Source organism: Amblyomma maculatum, chromosome 8, assembly GCF_055883805.1.
Source record: "Amblyomma maculatum isolate TAMU_Amacu chromosome 8, ASM5588380v1, whole genome shotgun sequence".
In the NCBI taxonomy this organism is placed as follows: Eukaryota; Metazoa; Arthropoda; class Arachnida; order Ixodida; family Ixodidae; genus Amblyomma; species Amblyomma maculatum.
In genome coordinates, this window is record NC_139351.1 from 68,249,697 (window position 1) to 68,266,871 (window position 17,175).

General features: G+C 43.0%; 1 protein-coding gene across 1 annotated transcript in view; it reads right to left on the minus strand.

The window, feature by feature from the left end:
* The window catches only part of LOC146181403 (flap endonuclease GEN homolog 1-like), a 44,298-nt gene that overhangs the window by 13,635 nt on the left and 13,488 nt on the right, over window positions 1-17,175 (minus strand). Inside the window, exons 5-11 of the mRNA XM_084576445.1 lie at window positions 15,513-15,694; window positions 13,312-13,412; window positions 11,819-12,006; window positions 10,389-10,472; window positions 5,482-5,612; window positions 3,766-3,830; window positions 348-479 (exon numbers count right to left, since the gene is read on the minus strand). Of these exons, the coding sequence (XP_084432571.1) occupies window positions 348-479; window positions 3,766-3,830; window positions 5,482-5,612; window positions 10,389-10,472; window positions 11,819-12,006; window positions 13,312-13,412; window positions 15,513-15,694 (883 nt within the window). The remainder of the gene's footprint in view (window positions 1-347; window positions 480-3,765; window positions 3,831-5,481; window positions 5,613-10,388; window positions 10,473-11,818; window positions 12,007-13,311; window positions 13,413-15,512; window positions 15,695-17,175) is intronic.

A 17,175-nucleotide genomic window follows, 5' to 3' on the forward strand; every position in this document is an offset into this window, starting at 1 on the left:
TTGAGACCGGTGACGGTTAAATACAGCATCTCTGAACACCGAAATATCTTGAAATGTGCGAACAGAGTTCTTTTCCCCATACAGAGATTTCTAGTTTGAGAAATGCCAAAACTGACCCACTTTTCATGAGTACCTACGCATTTCTATATATGAACATTAGGCGTGACTGCCACAACTGCAGATCTACAGAAGAAAGTTTTGCATATATACTCTTGCTCTTGAAATAGTGGCTCAGAACTTCCCTGCTGCATTCTCTATTTTGGAACTTAATAAATGACACTATTGTGGCCAGCATGCAGTCTTTTTATGGTTTGCAGGTGGACGAGAAGATGGTCTTAACCACATACCGTCGGTGTTCAGAGTCTTTTTCTTGCCCTTCTGACTTCTCTCCTCTTCAAAGCTCTTGACTACCTCCGGATAGACTCTCTCGAACAGTTCCTGAGGCTCTAGTGTATTGGGCGGCGATGACTTTGCCCACACTGCAAAGTTTGAAAGTGTCAATAAGCTCAGAACCCTGCTAAGGGTAAAAAAAAAAAATAATGATACCATGGCAAGCGCTGAAGAACCAGTCTGAAAAGTGGTTTTACAAAGAATGCTATCGCCAGAAGGGTCCTCGCGAGATAAGGCTCCTTGATTGGACACCAAGTCTTAACAGGGCTACTTGGTGGTTTATGAAAAGCTCTGAGAGGAGCATAAACCATGCACCTACAATTAGGAGGGCATGAAGTGCGCTGTCCATGCTTGGTTTGGTTTGGTTTGTAGGGTTTAACGTCCCAAAGCGACTCAGGCTATGAGAGACGCCGTAGTGGAGGACTCCAGAAATTTCGACTACCTGGGGTTCTTTAAACGCGCACTGACATCGCACAGCACACGGATGCTTTGCTTTTCGCCTCCATCGAAAAGCGGCCGCCGAGGCCGGGATTCGATCCCGCTTCCCTGGGAACAGTAGTTGAGCGCCGTAACCACTGCGTCACCCCGGCGGGGTAGCTGTCCATGCTGCCTGACTAGTAGTAGCTGTGTCGTTTATGCTCACCTCAGAACATTGGTCACCTATATATTGGCTTTGTTTTTCATTCGCTACTTGAGAGCAAAACGGGTGCAACACGAGAGTTGCTAATGTGGTTCCCATTTTATTTATTTACTTAATATAACTATTATCATTATGCAGTTGAAATTTACTTTAACAGAGTCACCCTGCAATTTCTTCGTTACAGCTGATGCTTCGTTACAGCTGCTGCTTCATGACGGCAGTAGGAGACCTTAGTATTGCTGTCGCATGCCAATGCAGCTGGCATTGGTATATCTAATGTGTACTTTGGGGGCCTTCAGCACGCGTATGAAGTGCCCATCACACGTACACTAACCAAGTATGTCAGACTTGCCAACACAGTCCCGTTTCTCTGTGGGCTTCAGCAACGAAAGAAATGAGCCTCGGGCAAATAATACCGTAGAGAACGTGAAAAGACCTACTGACAACATTCAGCTCCAGTATCTAGGTGCTGGAGCTGATACTGGCCGGTGTAAATGAAAGCATGCAGTGACAAAATACTTGGGAAATCGAAAATAAAATGTTTTGTCGTAACTCAAGGTGCCTGTAAATGAGAAGAAGGTTTGGAGTTTAGTTTTTGTTTTCCAATTGATACAGACTGTCTGTTACTGCTACACCCTTTCTGGCCAATGAGCCACAGGGCTTCTATTGTCTCAACATTTTTGTTAAGGGCAAAAAACAACCTGCTTCTCGGAAAGGAGCAGAAGACAGGAAGATGCCATGTTTGCAATCCAGAAAAGAACGGCTATGCCCATAGCTTTAGTCAGTGTCTGCCCCATCCTCAGGGCTCAAGGACACAAAAATTAGTGACGAATGTACCCCCCCCCCCCCCAAAAAAAAAAAAAAAAAACACGCACACACACACACACTTGTGTTCTGTTATGGCATGTGAGGGGTGTCATCCAAGCACTGGCACCACATTTTATGAAATGAAAATGTCTGCGTGGCCATCAACCTGCAACTAACTCGTCTGCTTCCTTCCATGGCCCAAAGACCATGTCCCTAAAGAGGAACAACAAGATGTGGTCCACAAGATCTCTTACGCCATGAGCACTACGTCATACGTGAGTCAGACACAGAACTTAGGCAAGAGACGCTGTGAACACTGTGAACATGCCAAACACAGAATCACCTTCAAAGAGGTGAGATTGCTGGGTGTGGAGCGAAAGCCATGTAAGAGGCTTCATCTCAAATGATGGCACATCCACACGTAACCATGGAGAAGAAGCGAGGTTTGCTACCTGCTGCACCAACAATTAATCTACAGCCCTAAAGATGGCACTGAGTTAGTCCAAAAACATTGGGAATTTGTTTTAACAACTGTTGGCTGGTTCCAGAGTCTGGTTATATGCGACAAACCCAGCCAGACAGATATCGATTGAAGAGGCTCACACCCAAAAAGATATTTTGCAACAGCAGCACCTACAAAGAAAAAAATCACTCGCTACATTTGTTCAGTAACTGTTCAGCATTTTAAGGCGAAAGCCTTCAATGCCTCATCATTCTCGACAGAAGGCGTCACGCTTTCGAGAGCGAGAGTTCAAAATAAATGAATAAACCTTGTATCCACCGGGAATCGAACCTCCATCCCTTGGATCCCCAGCCCAGAGCTTTAATGAACTTTAATGCGTTCAATGAAATGCTGGTTGTGTTCGACAAGGGGCGCGTGATTTGCTGTCTCAACAGGTCATGATGTTACCAGACAATTCATGCATATACGACGCTGACCCCGTGCGGCGCATTTCATTTGGCGCTTTCTCGAACGCCGCACCACACAGCAAACAGAAGCAGACCCAGATGTCTAGGAGGTGTTAGTACAGCAGGCATCAGCGACGCTTGAATCTGATTTACAGGATAGAAAAGGCGCAGTATCTGTCACAATTCTCTGCGGGCACATGTACCACGCTGTTAATAAAGGGAAGACAGGGAAGAAGGTGGGAGTGAAAGAAGAGAGGGAGATAGAGGTGCCGTAGGGGAGGGCTACGACTGTGCTATAATGGCTTTCGCCTCATCGCACTTTAGTGGTCCAAAGTGTCCTCTAGAATTGTTTTATTTTTTTTTCATGCAGTGAAACAAATATGCCATTATACCTTTTAAAAAACTGAAAAGAAGCATATTGAATTGCATTTCTTACAGATAGCAATAAATACAGAAAGAGCTGGTAGAGTTTTCCTAATATAAGCTTGCTCTCATACACAACTGACACTATGAGCACAACACTTGATCCTGCCTTCTTCTGAAACCAATAAATAAATGATTCCAAAAATGTTTGTATAGTTGGCTGATGGGTACTGTCCATCTGCAAAGAGATAACACAAGCTTCTAATGAATTTAATTTGAATTCAAGCTAACTTTTCTGCACAATATTATGCAAATGAAGAAACACAGTACTATAATGTGATCATACAAATCTCCCTAGTAAAGACATGAACACCATTCTCTGACAGGAGCTCGAAAATATAAGCAGCACCAGAAGAAACAAATTTGCAGGTTGCTAAGTGAGCTTATAAATTCGTCAAAGATGCATGCATTGTTAAATTTATTATAAAAGAAGTCTCATCTGAGAGTCGTAGTTCATTACCATGTTTGATGCAGCTACTTGAAGTATTCCTAGTTTATTTAATTTGATGCTTGAGTTCTTGTGAAGCCCTGGGTGACCACAGGCCCAGCGCTCGGTTATAAGAGAAATAAACTTGAAAAAAGATGGATCAACTCACATTTACTGGCCTCCCACTCAACTTCGTAGAAGTCTAGATTTCTCCGCACACGTTCCTTGACAATTCTTGCCATGCAAAAAACAAACAGCGCACAATCAACACCACAGGTGCAACAACGAATGCCATCAGTGAACACGTGCTCCTGACCAAGACAGGTGACGAGAGCCTCATCGCATTCAAGCCTTTCACGCTGTTTTGCAGCAATACGCACTTCTAAGACCGTTGCTATGAAAACAGTCAGAAACCGAAACGAAACTATCAGCATTCTGACAGCATTTTCATGAATGCTCATCAATTTTCCCAGCCTTCTGTTCTGCTGGAGCATCAGCATAATCATCGCTAACAGGTGACTTGACAAATATAAACAGATGAGCGCACAGGCAGTACATAGGCTTGCTCCCACGGTTCCCAATAAACACTACCCAATGGTGGGTATACTCACGCCACCGAGTCCCCAGTACGGGGTCTTAAGTTCATTTCGCCACTGCTAGTGATGGACACTGGTTCAAGTACTCGCGAGAGTAGCCAACCAAATTTCAGCCACGTGTTCAAAACATTTTGCAGTGGACAAAACTAACAACAAGTATGCATTCATGTGTGTGTGTGTGGTACACGAGCTTTGTTAAAAAAAAAAAGCTGTGTAAATGTTCTGTTTCAAACAAGACAGCTCGTACTGAACAGAAAGCTTTTTTTTCCCCCAAGAGAAACCGGGAAAACTCACAAGCCAAGGTGGTCGAGTGTACTGTAATGTGAAATTTACAGGGGTGCGTGAATATTCAAAATTTCAAATACAAATCGAATATGTTTGTTATTCGTATCTTTACACAAAAACCTGATATTGGGAACATTCCCAATATTCGAAAATTCACTACGACTTCACAGCACTGCACGCTTTACTGCAATGCTTACAAGCTCTGCAGTGAAGCACCTTCAAAACGCTAAGGGATCATTTTGCCAAGAGGGACCTTCCCGCCAGAGTGCAGTAAGCAAAGCACTTCACGAAACGAGAAAAAGTGTCAAGAGTGTCATTCGCACTTCAGTTTCATCTCAAATGGAAAGTATCATTGTGCAGGTGTTTATCGAATACAATTACTGTAGTTAAAACAGTTTTCGGTAGTTTTTCGAGCCCATTCAGTAATCTGAGCTTTAGGTTAATTCGTTTTGGCTCCATGAAGGCCAAATTAATGAGAGTTTACTGTACTGAACAGCAATATGACAGCTCCAGCTTGTTTCATCCTGGTTCTTCCTGTACAAAAATCCTGTATACGGAAGCATGTAAAAAATTTATACAGGAGTTTTTGGTAGGGCGTGCACTTCTGTGCAATTTTAGTTTAATTTTATTTGCAAATGCCACGTGAATTCTGAGATAAACAAGATGAACGGTGTTTGCTATTCTTAATTCACTCATCAGGTATTCGGCATTGAAATCAATATTCTAAGGCATTTTTTTTCTATATTTGCATTTATTTGTAGTCGGAAATTTCGGTATTTGCTCACCCCTTGTCACAGTTAGCAAAGAAAGGAAGCTGTTTTAAGACCTCCGCTTCTGGCTGCAATTTCAAGCTTGGAACTCTATATTCACTAGTAACGTTGCGCTCGATTGTACCAATGTGAAATAAATGTATGTACAGCACTTGCAAGTATTTTTAATCAGTCTTTCACCGTAACGTAACTTCTGATTGGGTGCCATATTCCTCGTGAAGAGAGACTGCTTACCTCACGGGCTTCAGGGTGTCATCCTCCTCGCATCTAGCCTTGTTGTTCTCGAGGTGGCATCTCGTCAGCAGCGGAAACAACTTCTCCCGACTCTCTCCCGAATCCCAGTACAGTTTCTCCAGCATGAAATCCTAAGAGCACAGACAGCATACATACATTCTCAATGCCTGCTGTAGCAGAAGGCAGGAGTACAGCCTTGGGAGAATCGCACTCTTCACTGCAAAGCTTATAAAATTCACACCTTACACCAGCGAAGAAAAGTCACTACCGGTGGTGACACCCGGCAAATGTGCCAAGCTGCCTTTTCATGTATTCAGTCTCACTTAAAAAATAACTCCAGAAAGGTGCCTGCAATGATCTGCAGAGAGAAAAGGCTTCCTATTTATAGCTTAAGATGTCAAATAACGGACGAATCGAATCAAAGTGAATCATCAGTGGGCCGTCAAGTCTGCTAAGAGCTTTTATTGTTGTTGTTGCTGTTGTGGGGTTTAATGCCCCAAGGCGACCCAGGCTATGAGAGACGCCGTAGTGGAGGACTCCGGAAATTTTGACCACCTGGGTAATGTGCGCTGACATTGCACAGTGCACGGGCACCTTGCTTTTCGCCTCCGTCGAAAAGCGGTCGCCGAGGCCGGGATTCGATCCCGTGTCCTTGGAACAGTAGTCGGGCACCGTAACCACTGCGCTACTCCAGCAGGGAGCTAAGAGCTTTTAGTTTTACCAAAGTGCCAATAGAGGCTTTTTCCTAGCTTTCTGCGTTTATGGGCCTACACATACAGGCTTGCCACGGATAACGACATGTAGCAAGAGATGTCCAATTGTTCACTCAAGCAATTACTGGATCAGTGTGGATCAAAATAACACCTGCACATATACACATAAATGTAAAGTAATAGCTTGCAGAATGCTCCTTAGACCCTAAAACGATCCCAAGTAAACTATTCCACAGATATGTCCGTAAGGTATAAAGTCGAACCCGAATATATTGAACCCGGATAATTCGAATTTTGGTTATATCGAACCTGCGGAATATTCCTTTGAGAATCCAATGTAAAAGTATAGGAAAGCTGCATCGTATATCAAACTCAATTTCACCGGTCATTCGATATATCGAACTCCGCACGATGCATTGCACGGTGCGCCTTCTCCAAAGACGATCACATCACATCGGCTGTTTGCCACGTGATGTTTTCAAGCCACGCGCGGAAGGAATGAGAGGGCACAGTTCGGCGACGGCTGGTCTAGGACAATGCCGCACCCTTCCCCCAAAGGCACGCGCATCTGCGGCGATCGCTGCTGCGCTAGCACGTGACGTTTGCAAGTCATGTGTGCGAAGGAACTAGAGGGAACCTATGCAGCCGTGGTGTCCGGGAGAAGAGAAAAACGCGATAGAGCGAAGTGCAAGGGTGTGCCCACTCTTCTGCTGAGCATTATCTCTCCCCTTCCTCTCTCTTTCCCGGTCTTCGTTTGCAGCAGCACACACTACGCAAGTGCGGACAAGCTAGCTCTGCCTGTGGCAGACGCTTCTCTAGTGTGTGTTGTGAACGCTCTGCGCGCGGCGGCTGACGCGCGATTCGCGTCTCGTGTCGCCGTGCTGAACGAGCGTAAGCTACGGCAGCTGCGGACGCTAAGATGCAGCAGTTTCTTTTTATTTTATTTATTTTTTTTTTTTTTGCGAGAGTCGTTTATTCTTGCCGTCGTGCTGAACATATGCTATGGCGGCTGCAAAGGTTAAGAAGCAGCAATTTTTTTTTTTTCTTTTGCAAGTGTTGTTCTTATCGGGCTGAACGTGCGGCGCAGCGCAAGCTATGGCGGCTGCGGACTTAAGAAGCGGCAGATTTATTATTTTTTTTGCGAGAGTCATTTATTCTTGCATCTATGAATCAACGAAAGCATGCGGTCGGCTGCGATCATGACACCGGCTTTTAGCATTGTTCGTTTCAGACGGCATTAGCAGCTTTCACGCTTGCCAATGATTTTGCAGCAGTAGACTATGCCCGCCCCACCCCAAGCGTGGCTCGATAAATCGAACCAGGCTTGTGCAATATTACGCGGACACTCTGCCAAGTTTGCTCCCTGCCACCGCAGGATCTATGAAAAGTACAGTCGAACCCGGTTATATCGAACCCGAATATATCGAATTTTGGTTATATCGAACTCGCGAAATATCCCCTTGAAAATCCCATGTAAAAGTATAGGAAAGCCGCGTCATATATCGAACTCAATTTCACCGGTGGTTTGATATATCGACTTAGAGAACAAAAACCAGCCAAGGGACGAGGACGAAGGAAGACGATGTACACATCGAAGCTTCCTTCGTTTTCGTCCCTTGGCTGGTTTTTGTTCTCTAAGACTATGTACCAACTGACCAAGATTTCAAACCTCCTTCGATATATTGAACTCCGCACCACGCACTGGAAAGTGTGCCTTCCCAAAAGACGATCGCATCACCCTTGGCCGTTTGCCGCGTGACGTTTTCAAGCCACACGCGGAAGGAATGAGAGGGGATAGTTCGGCGACGGCTGGTCTGGGCAGCGCCACGCCCATTCCCCAAAGGCGCACGCATCTGCAGTTGTCGTTTTGTCGTTTCCCGCGCGCCAACACATGACGTTTGCAAGCCATGTGCGTAGGTGTGCCCATTCTTTTGCCGAGCTATCTCTCTCCTTCAGCACGTGCAACGCATGCGCCAAGCCAGCTCAGCCCGTTTTCAGACAGATGTCGGACACTTTCTCCAGCGTGTGTTGCGAACCCACTGCATGCGGCGGCGCGGCGGCTGATGTGGCTATGGCGCCTGCGGACATTAAGAAGCGGCAGCTCTGTTTTGCTTTTGAGAGAGTCATCCTTTCTTATCGTTGTGTTGTACGCGCGGCGTAGCGTAAGATATGGCGGCTGCGGACATTAAGAAGCGGCAGGATTTTTTTTTTTTTCGGGGATTTTTATTTTTATTAATTCTTTTAATCGTTTATCCTTGCATGTATGAATCAGCGAAAGCACGCAGTCAGCTGCTGCGATCATAACGCCCGCCCCAAGAGCGGCGTGATAAATCAAACCAGGCTTGTGCAATCAAGTCGTCAGGCGCACTCTGCCAAGTTCGTTCCCCGCAGGAGCTATCAAAAGGTAAACGCGCCCTGACGTTATCGCTGCGCAGCATCTTGGCACGTTGCCAATGAGCTGTGGATGAGACGACTGAAACGGACTGACGCGAGCCATCGACATGCAAGCGAAAATGCTCGGGATTTCTGCCGCCGCGGCGACACAGAAACAGTGTTTTGAGCTGCCGCGGTGGCTCGAGCGGCGAGAGGGACGCAGTTCCAGCAAGTTTGAAAATTTTCGCTCTGTCGCTGCCGCTCGTCGCTGAAATCGCTCAGTTGCTTGCATGTGAGCGAGCTGGCCTTAACGCATTTTTTATTTTTTTTTTCAAATTATCGGGTGCAAAAGTGGAGGATGGGTTCATTATGCGAGTGGGTTGATTACGCGACAAATATGGTATCGTTTTTTCGCATCGTAAGTGCTGTCACAAGCCGATTTCTGTATATCGAATTATTGATATATCGAACTATTTCGCGATCCCCTTCGAGTTCGATATATCCAGGTTTGACTGTATAGTCAAAAGATAAGCATGTCATGACGTAATCGCTGCGCAGCATCTTGGCGCGCTGCCAATAAATGAGCTGTGGATGCGACGGTCGAATTGGAAGGACGCGCCACCGAACGCTTTTCTTTTTTTTTCAAATTCTCGAGGGCAAAAATGGGGAGTGGGTTCATTATGCGAGTGGGTTGACTACGTGACAAATACCGCATCATTTTTCACGATCGCAAGTGGTGCCTCAAGCCGATTTCCGTATATCAAATTATCGATATATCGAACTATTTCGCAATTCCCTATGAGTTCGATATATCCGGGTTCGATTGTATATCATAATGCAGTGCCAGTTGCCAGATTAAAATAATATCAGCTAACAAGACGCAACCACTGAACAACGCAGCAACTGCGTGATCCTTCACGACTTTGCTCAAGCAATCTAAATACCACTGGGTTCCTAGTTTTATTTGCAATTATTTCGGCGCAAAATTCTCGTGAGATTTACTACCTTGTATTGCAAGATGTGTACTGTAATTATTTTTGTTTTTTCTAGCTGCACTGAGTAACATGCACTGCGAGTTTCATTTCTGTCTTTCTTTCTTTTTTTACAGGGCTCGCTAACTTAAACCCTTCTCCTGCTAAAGGGTTTGCTTTAATACTGAAGCCAGTCTATTTTTAAATTATTTTCTAATTTATAATTCGCTGTGCTTACAAACCGGCCAATTTTTATTGATGAGCCGTTCTGCATGTCCTTATGCAACAATTCTTGAAACCAAACATACAAACAGCCACAGCATTAGTCAGTGAGGCTCAAGACAGCACTAAAACAGAACGATGCTGACACAAACCAAATAAATTATATTCATTTTAACTATGCGAGTGAGTTTGCACTGAAGCATGTTATTTTTCTTTGCACTGTTGTAAAAGCCCACAACAGCAACTCCCTATGCAGTTTTGTTTGAAGCACAATGTCAGTGAGAAGAATTAATTTCCAATTGAACAAATGTCTTCTAAACACCAGCGAGCTCAAACTTCATAATGCGTAAAAATCTACACGGCAGTTATTCTACCAATGAACTTAATGACACTCTGTTAGCTTGAACATGAATTTGCACCCAGAACACAAATGAGATGTTTGTTGCAACGAGGCATGGCAATATTAAAAAAAATAGTATATATATTTCCGAGGTTTCTTTCTGCCTTCAACAAGAAAAAACTTTAAACACTATAGAAAACACAAGAAAAAACTGAAAAAGAAACACTAGTAGACTGCTAGTCTTTATTGCCGACTTCGGCATCAGCAAAAAGAGAAGCATGCAGTCACCTCAAATTTTTTTATTGAAGGAAACTGCCAAAAGTTGTCCAAGGTCTGGATCTCGTCCCGGTCATTCAAGAACTCTGATATCACCTGCACAGGCAGCCATCGCAAAAAGCCTTCATTTCACAAGTGAAACATGAATTTATTCGCCCGAGCAAAAGCAACCAGGCAGAAGGAGACAGCTAGGAAACCTTGCTAAAACAGTAAAAAAAAGAGCAAATGGATGAGAAGCTCATCACTTCGCCTTCAGAATTGAAAGAGGAACTTACATTCCATTGTGCACACATTAAAAAGAACTGACAGTGCAAGACATAGAAAATGTCAAAGAGCTGCTTTTAACAAGGAAAAGTACCAGTTAATTTTTTTGATACCTCATAACATTCTTCTTACGATCAAACTATTCACCTGCTATCAGAATGATAATAAGCTTCAAAATACTGTGCAACTATTAGGCTGAAGAATTTCCAGATGATCCCTTTAAGGAGTTACAAATAATGAATAACAGCAACAAACCCAAATAGCATGCTAAGCTCAGAGCAAAGAAGGAGATGAAGAGAACGAAAACATCTGGTGCAATGAGAACGAAAGCATTGGTGCAAAGATTTTTGAAAAGAGATGACACTTGAATGACTTTTCATGGGAGTGTTTCAATCGCTGGCCTCAGTCTGGGTAATAAATGTTGAGTTTGTTGATCAAAATAGTTTCTACCTTTGCATCAAAACTTCCTTTTCAAACCTAGCATCCATACTCATCTAGTTCTAGGCGTTCTCAGCTGATAAACACCTTTAAAAGCATCTTACCTGGAAAACAGAAGCCTCCTCTGTAGTCTGGACAAAACATCCACTGTTGTCTGTATTGGGCCAGCTCAACTTGTGTTGGATGCCTTCTTATAGTTTACACAGTCAATGCTCTTTGCAGTTAAAACCAAAAATGATTTCATGAAGCAACAACAAAATGAATTGCTGGTAGACGTCAGCACCTAGTAAGTGAATTCAGAACACGTGTCCATAACTATTTATGACAGGGGTACCCAAAGTCGCATCCACAGAATCTTTGAGCAATTTCACCACGCAAGCTCTTTGGTGCATGCCACAAACCCTGGTCTGCTTTTTCTTTTACTCAGTTTACTTCAGGACTGATCAGGCAAGAGTTTGATGACTAGCAGCAGGCTGTTTCACTCAACAGCCAGTCATATTGCCTAAATCTGGCCATTTTCTCTTTTTTTTTTTGACAAGTTGTATGTCTGCATGGTTTCTTTTTCCTTTCATGCACGCTGGTAAGGAAGAGAAGGCAATCAAAATGCATGGGTTTCATCAACATCCTTCAGGAACCACTGCAGCCTCCTGAAGCGCTTCAAATGTTGAGAACTCAATTCAATAGACACTCAATAGGATATCGCAAAAAACAGTAGCAAGCTTTTTGCTACGTAAGCGTACGTTTTCTGGAGGGAAGTCGTCGTGCTCGTCTAGCGCTTTCCTCCGAATGTCGAGCTCCGTCTTCCACTGGCTCTGGAGTGCCGTCATCTTGTGCCACTCGCAGTTGCAGTCCGAGACGGATGACTTGGTGCACGCAGTGTCGGTGGCGCACATTTCACAGCCATGAGCACTGTGGGACTTCTGAGTGCCTGGTCCCAGTGCGGGGCGCGTGCAATAAGAGCATGTAAAATCAATTACAAATTGACCAATGAAATGCAACTTAAAGCAATGGCGGAAAAACGCTAGTCTACTGAGAGTACCATATTGTGCTGAAAAAGAGGAGACCTTAAACGGAAACAGGACTTTAAGAAGCTAAAGATGGAAGGAAAAAAAACAATGGATACAATTATTGCCACCACTGGGCTTTTTCAGTAGGAAATTGTGGTGACGTTAACACGGTTTTGTGCGCACAGATTTCTCAGTCTATGTTAAAGCACTTTTGAAGCGGTGACCTAAGGAGACCTTTTCAATCTCGACATCAAGAATCAAGTGAAAGAAAAAAAAAAAAAGAAGTGTACGATTTTGGTTGAAATTTTTCTAGCAATAAATGAGTTTTACTGCCAGCCTATAATGCAAATATCTATATTTACAAAAAAAAAAGGAAGGCCATAGTCTACTTTTTCTGAAAATGTCTGAAGCGCTGTCCTTAAATAAAAAAATTTAATTTTTTCGGTGTGTGCTTGTTTGCACAAGTACGTATCACATTACTACGCATAATTTCGTAGAATTTGCCTGCACTGGGAGAATAATTTATAATTTATTTTCCCTGGTTTCATTTTGGTTTCAGTGGCTAAATTGAAGTTACGTATTAGTATTGTCAAAGTTGACTGCTGGTCATGTGAGACTGAAAAAAAAGATGCATAAATTATTCCTTCACCATTTTAATTGACAAAAGCATTAGGCCAGCCTGGCCTTTGGGTCAGAATGACAGCAAATAAATAAGCAGATATACTGCCAGTTTTTTTAATCATGACGTGACCTCAAGTCATCTCTGACACGGCACGCACTGTGTGGCTCTTGAAGCCAATACAAACAGCATAAGAAAAAAACCAACTAAGTATCATTTACGCAGCATAAGCAAATCCAGCATAGCTAATCATGCATAGTACTAAAGCCTTACACAGTATTTCCAAGGAACAAACAACATTCCGTCACCCTCTATAGATAGATACCACTCATTAACCTCTACCAAATTTGTACTCCTTGAAAAAGGCACGAGGAAAAGTTGTGTTGGTCCCCAAACCCATCTTGCTCTCCTCCCGTCTTTCACTGCTACCCTTGTCATTTCCCTCTGCACAGCTGGCAGCCATGTCCATGTTTCCATTCCAAACCCCTTTCATTAGCTTGTTTCTACGCCATCGGTAAGCAGTGGCAAGCCACAGCTTTTGTCAAAAAAAAAATCAAAAAGCAACTCTTTTTGTTTGTTTGTTTAAATTTAAAAGCTCTGGGCTCACCTGGATGTTGACAGTTCCCACAGTGAGGTGTTTTCTTGCATCCCTTGTCCAGGGTTTTCTGGAGTTTGGCGTACTTTGGGTCTCGTGTCCAGTCTCGCAACCTGGATGACAATTCTGTTGTCAACTTAAGCCTCAGTACAAATAAGAACCAGTAATTACTCCCAAGCGAAAGTTCCTGGAGCAATTCTGTAACGAGCAATTCCAGTACGAAAATACTCAGAGTAACTCCCTCAACTCTTTAGCGGAACTCCTCCGAGTAACTCTTCTTGATCACAAAGGCCAATACCTAGGAGTGCGCGAACTGAAATTTTCAAATATGAGTAGAATATTTGACCAGTGAAAGAAAGAAAAAATAATGAATAACAAACTGTTTGTCCTACTTATTTCAGAATTCCTATAGTATTTGCAAATAAAATTAAACTAGAACTGCACAGAAGTGTATACCCTACTGAAAAATCCAATATAACTTTTACAGAGGATTCCGTATGCCAGCTTCTTGTACAAGAAGCTCATTCACGAATCTGAGGGAAGCTCTCATATCACTGCTGAATGCAATAAACTGTCATTAATTTGTCCTTCAAGGTCCAGAAATAAATGTTTGAAGAAATGAAAAATTTGAGTTATCGAATGGGCCTGAAAAAAACTGACGAAAATCATTTGCATCCCAGTAGAATTTTATGTATTTTAGCATTTGAGATGAATCCCAAAGGAGAATAGCAATTTCATAACTCACTATGCCACAGGAAAGAAAACAAAAATAAATGCTTACATACTGCACAAATGCGTGTTTGTATTGCTTTCTATTTGACCCGTGAATCAAAGTTCTATCCATTTTTAAGCCTCAAAACCGACAAAAATGAGCAACAGGGTTGCAATAAACAATTGGCTTTCTATAGTTACAAATCACCCTGCTTTCTGGAATACAGTGTGCTTATATACCTCATAAACTAAATTTGCAGGCTGCAAATTTTTGTTTTTTAGCAACATGATTTTTATTGTCCCAAAGTTTTTCTGCAGTCATATCTAGGAGTGCATGTATGCTTAGCTTACTGGCACTAGCTGCTACCTTAATTTCAAAGGATATTAGTCAGATCTTGCTCCTGCAATCAAAAAGCACATGCCTGATTATTAGTGCCTTACTTCCATAAAGCATGCATATGGCCTTGAGAACGCATCACCCTGTGGATTATGCAACAGTTGCAGACAATCTAATAATAATAAAAAAACCTGTTTTCAGCCCCAGTCAAGACCTATGCAAAACTCGCATATTTAAGAAGAACGTGACTAGAGTCCACTGCATCACAACTCACAATGTCTAACTGGACTACAAAAGATCCCTACAATTGTAAATATGGCAGTTTGGATAAACAAGCCATTTGTGACAAGGCGTGCTTTAATTTGGTTCTCAGATTCCTTGGAGAAAATATTCTCCTGCGGTTTGTCCCTTAGGGTGACGTATAGTGGCCTTGACACTCAACCAACTGGGCTTTGTATCACTTCACAGTTGTTTCGGCATTGAAAAATAGGGTACTTGCTGGCATTTATTATTAAGGTGGAAGCGTCACTGGTCCCATTAGATTAAATTCTATTGGCGACCGCTGTTGCTGTTGTGGCTGTGCCTCTGATGGCTCCAATAAGACGATGCATCACACTGTCTTTGGCCACAGCACATACATTGGCAGAGCAACTAGGTAACATGAGGCATGCGATCGAGCGCTACAGGAAGATCAGATGGTGTTGCATCGGGGAGAGCCAAGAAGTGCACTGCATAGACAAGATGCCGCGGAAAGAGTGTACACAGACGCAGGCAAGGTACACAAACAGAAGAATGAAGCTCTTTGTGCTAAGAGAGCTGCACTGGCAAAAAGTCCCACTTTCACATTGCTCACACGTAATCAGTCGTGTCACTCTCAAATTTATTTTTTAGCAGAATGCATACCAAGACAAAAGGATGCTCTGTTATGACTGAAAAAGAAATGTTTTGTTTTTGACAGCCACAACCAGAGTAGGGGGCACATTCAGTATACAAGTGTATGCATAAATACGCTCATTTCAGACCTACAGTGAGCATTTTTCTTTCTTTACCACATCAGCTACAATGGGCACTACTGCTTCTGACAGAACAATAGACAATACAATTCAATATGCAGTCAATACACAGTCAATAGACAGTCCATGCAATTAAGCAGTCAGCCCCGTACCTTTCAAGGCAATCAATGTCGCCAAATCTGGTGAGCAGTTTCAACACTGTCTCCTTGCCAACACTGCGGACCCCGCCAAAGTAGTCGCAGCCGGCGAGAACAGCCAGAGCGATGAGCTTTTCACGGTCCAGCCCCAGTTTCTTCTCGATGTCTGTGATTGTGTATGCCAAGACATGGGGATCCTGCCAAGAGAGTCACAATAAGACACCACTAAATGATTTTATGTTCGTGCACCTCTCACTTTATGGATTTCATCTGCATTTCTTTGCCACTATACTATAACTATAAGATGGATAACTTATTTCCTTGTATGTGCGCATTTATTTACTTTTAAAAGTTTAATTCAAACACCACAAATGGTTCTTTGGAAGAGGATGTTCACTGGACTAGTTATGTACAGAACCGAAATAAGAAGCAATGCAAAATGACCTCAAGGGCTACGCAGAACAAAAAGAAGCAGTCATGTCTATAGAGATTCTATAAAGTCGCAAAGAGTAGAAATGTTCTTTACTGTCGTAAAGAGTAGAGTAGAAAGAAAAATATGAGCAACTGATAAACGTAATGAAATCAAATGTTACCAAACAGTATGCATAATGTTGAGAGACTTAGATGTAGCATTTATCTGTGAGGACAAGGAATGGTAGATTGTATGACGCGAAGCATGAATGACGTACAAGGAGACACATGACATGGTGCAGCTTTAATTTTTTTCAAGATAGCCCCGCTGCAGCGGCTTAGTGGTTACGGTGTTTGACTACTGAGTCGGGAGACTTGGATTTGATGTCGGCCACAGTGGTCATGTTTTGATGAAGGTGACATGCAAGGCATTGTGCAAAGTCCTGAGTGCACACTAAAAAACCTCACGCGATCGAAATTACATCCAGAGCCCTCCACTACAGTCTGAGCCACTTTCTGACGTGAAAGACCTATAAGACCAAACCAAACAAACCTTTTAGAACAATCATCACAGCATGGAGATGTGTATGTATCCAAATGCTTTGCAGACCATTTGCTATCTGAGCTGAGGATGCTGTTATAGCAGTTAGAAGTTATCTAGTGTGATGGGAAATGCAACTATAATGCCCAAAACACATGAAGAACAGGATGCCATGAATTAGCTAGGGCTATTAAACCTGAACATAAAAGGCAAAAGGTTAAAAGTGGACTAAAACGCCAATCACTGCTTAAAATGTAACTCAAACGACTGAACCACACTAATGACTCTGAGAAAGTTAAAAGTCTGTTTAGATGAAATCAGTGACCGAATGATGTGAAAAAGAGCCTGATGAGCAAGGATGCATTGCTGATAAACCTTACTGAAATGCTGGTATCATTTTTGGTATCATTCCCAGTGTGGGAATTTAAGACATATATAAAGTCATCTGAAAGCCAATCTCCACACAGGTCACAGGTATGTGAGTCCAAATTCATCAGGAGAAAGCCATGCACTGCATGATCCTAGGACGTGCCCCTGCACGTCCCTGCTGCCACCACTAGCTTCTCACTCACCTCATTTAGTGAAAGAGACCGGAGAATTAAAAGAAGACAACCATGGGCACATGTCCTTTAAGCCACCCATAGCGCTAAATGGGATGAACATGATGTCACATTATTAGCCAGCCCTACAGTTACTTCTTTTGAAGTATACCCTCCATTAGCCATT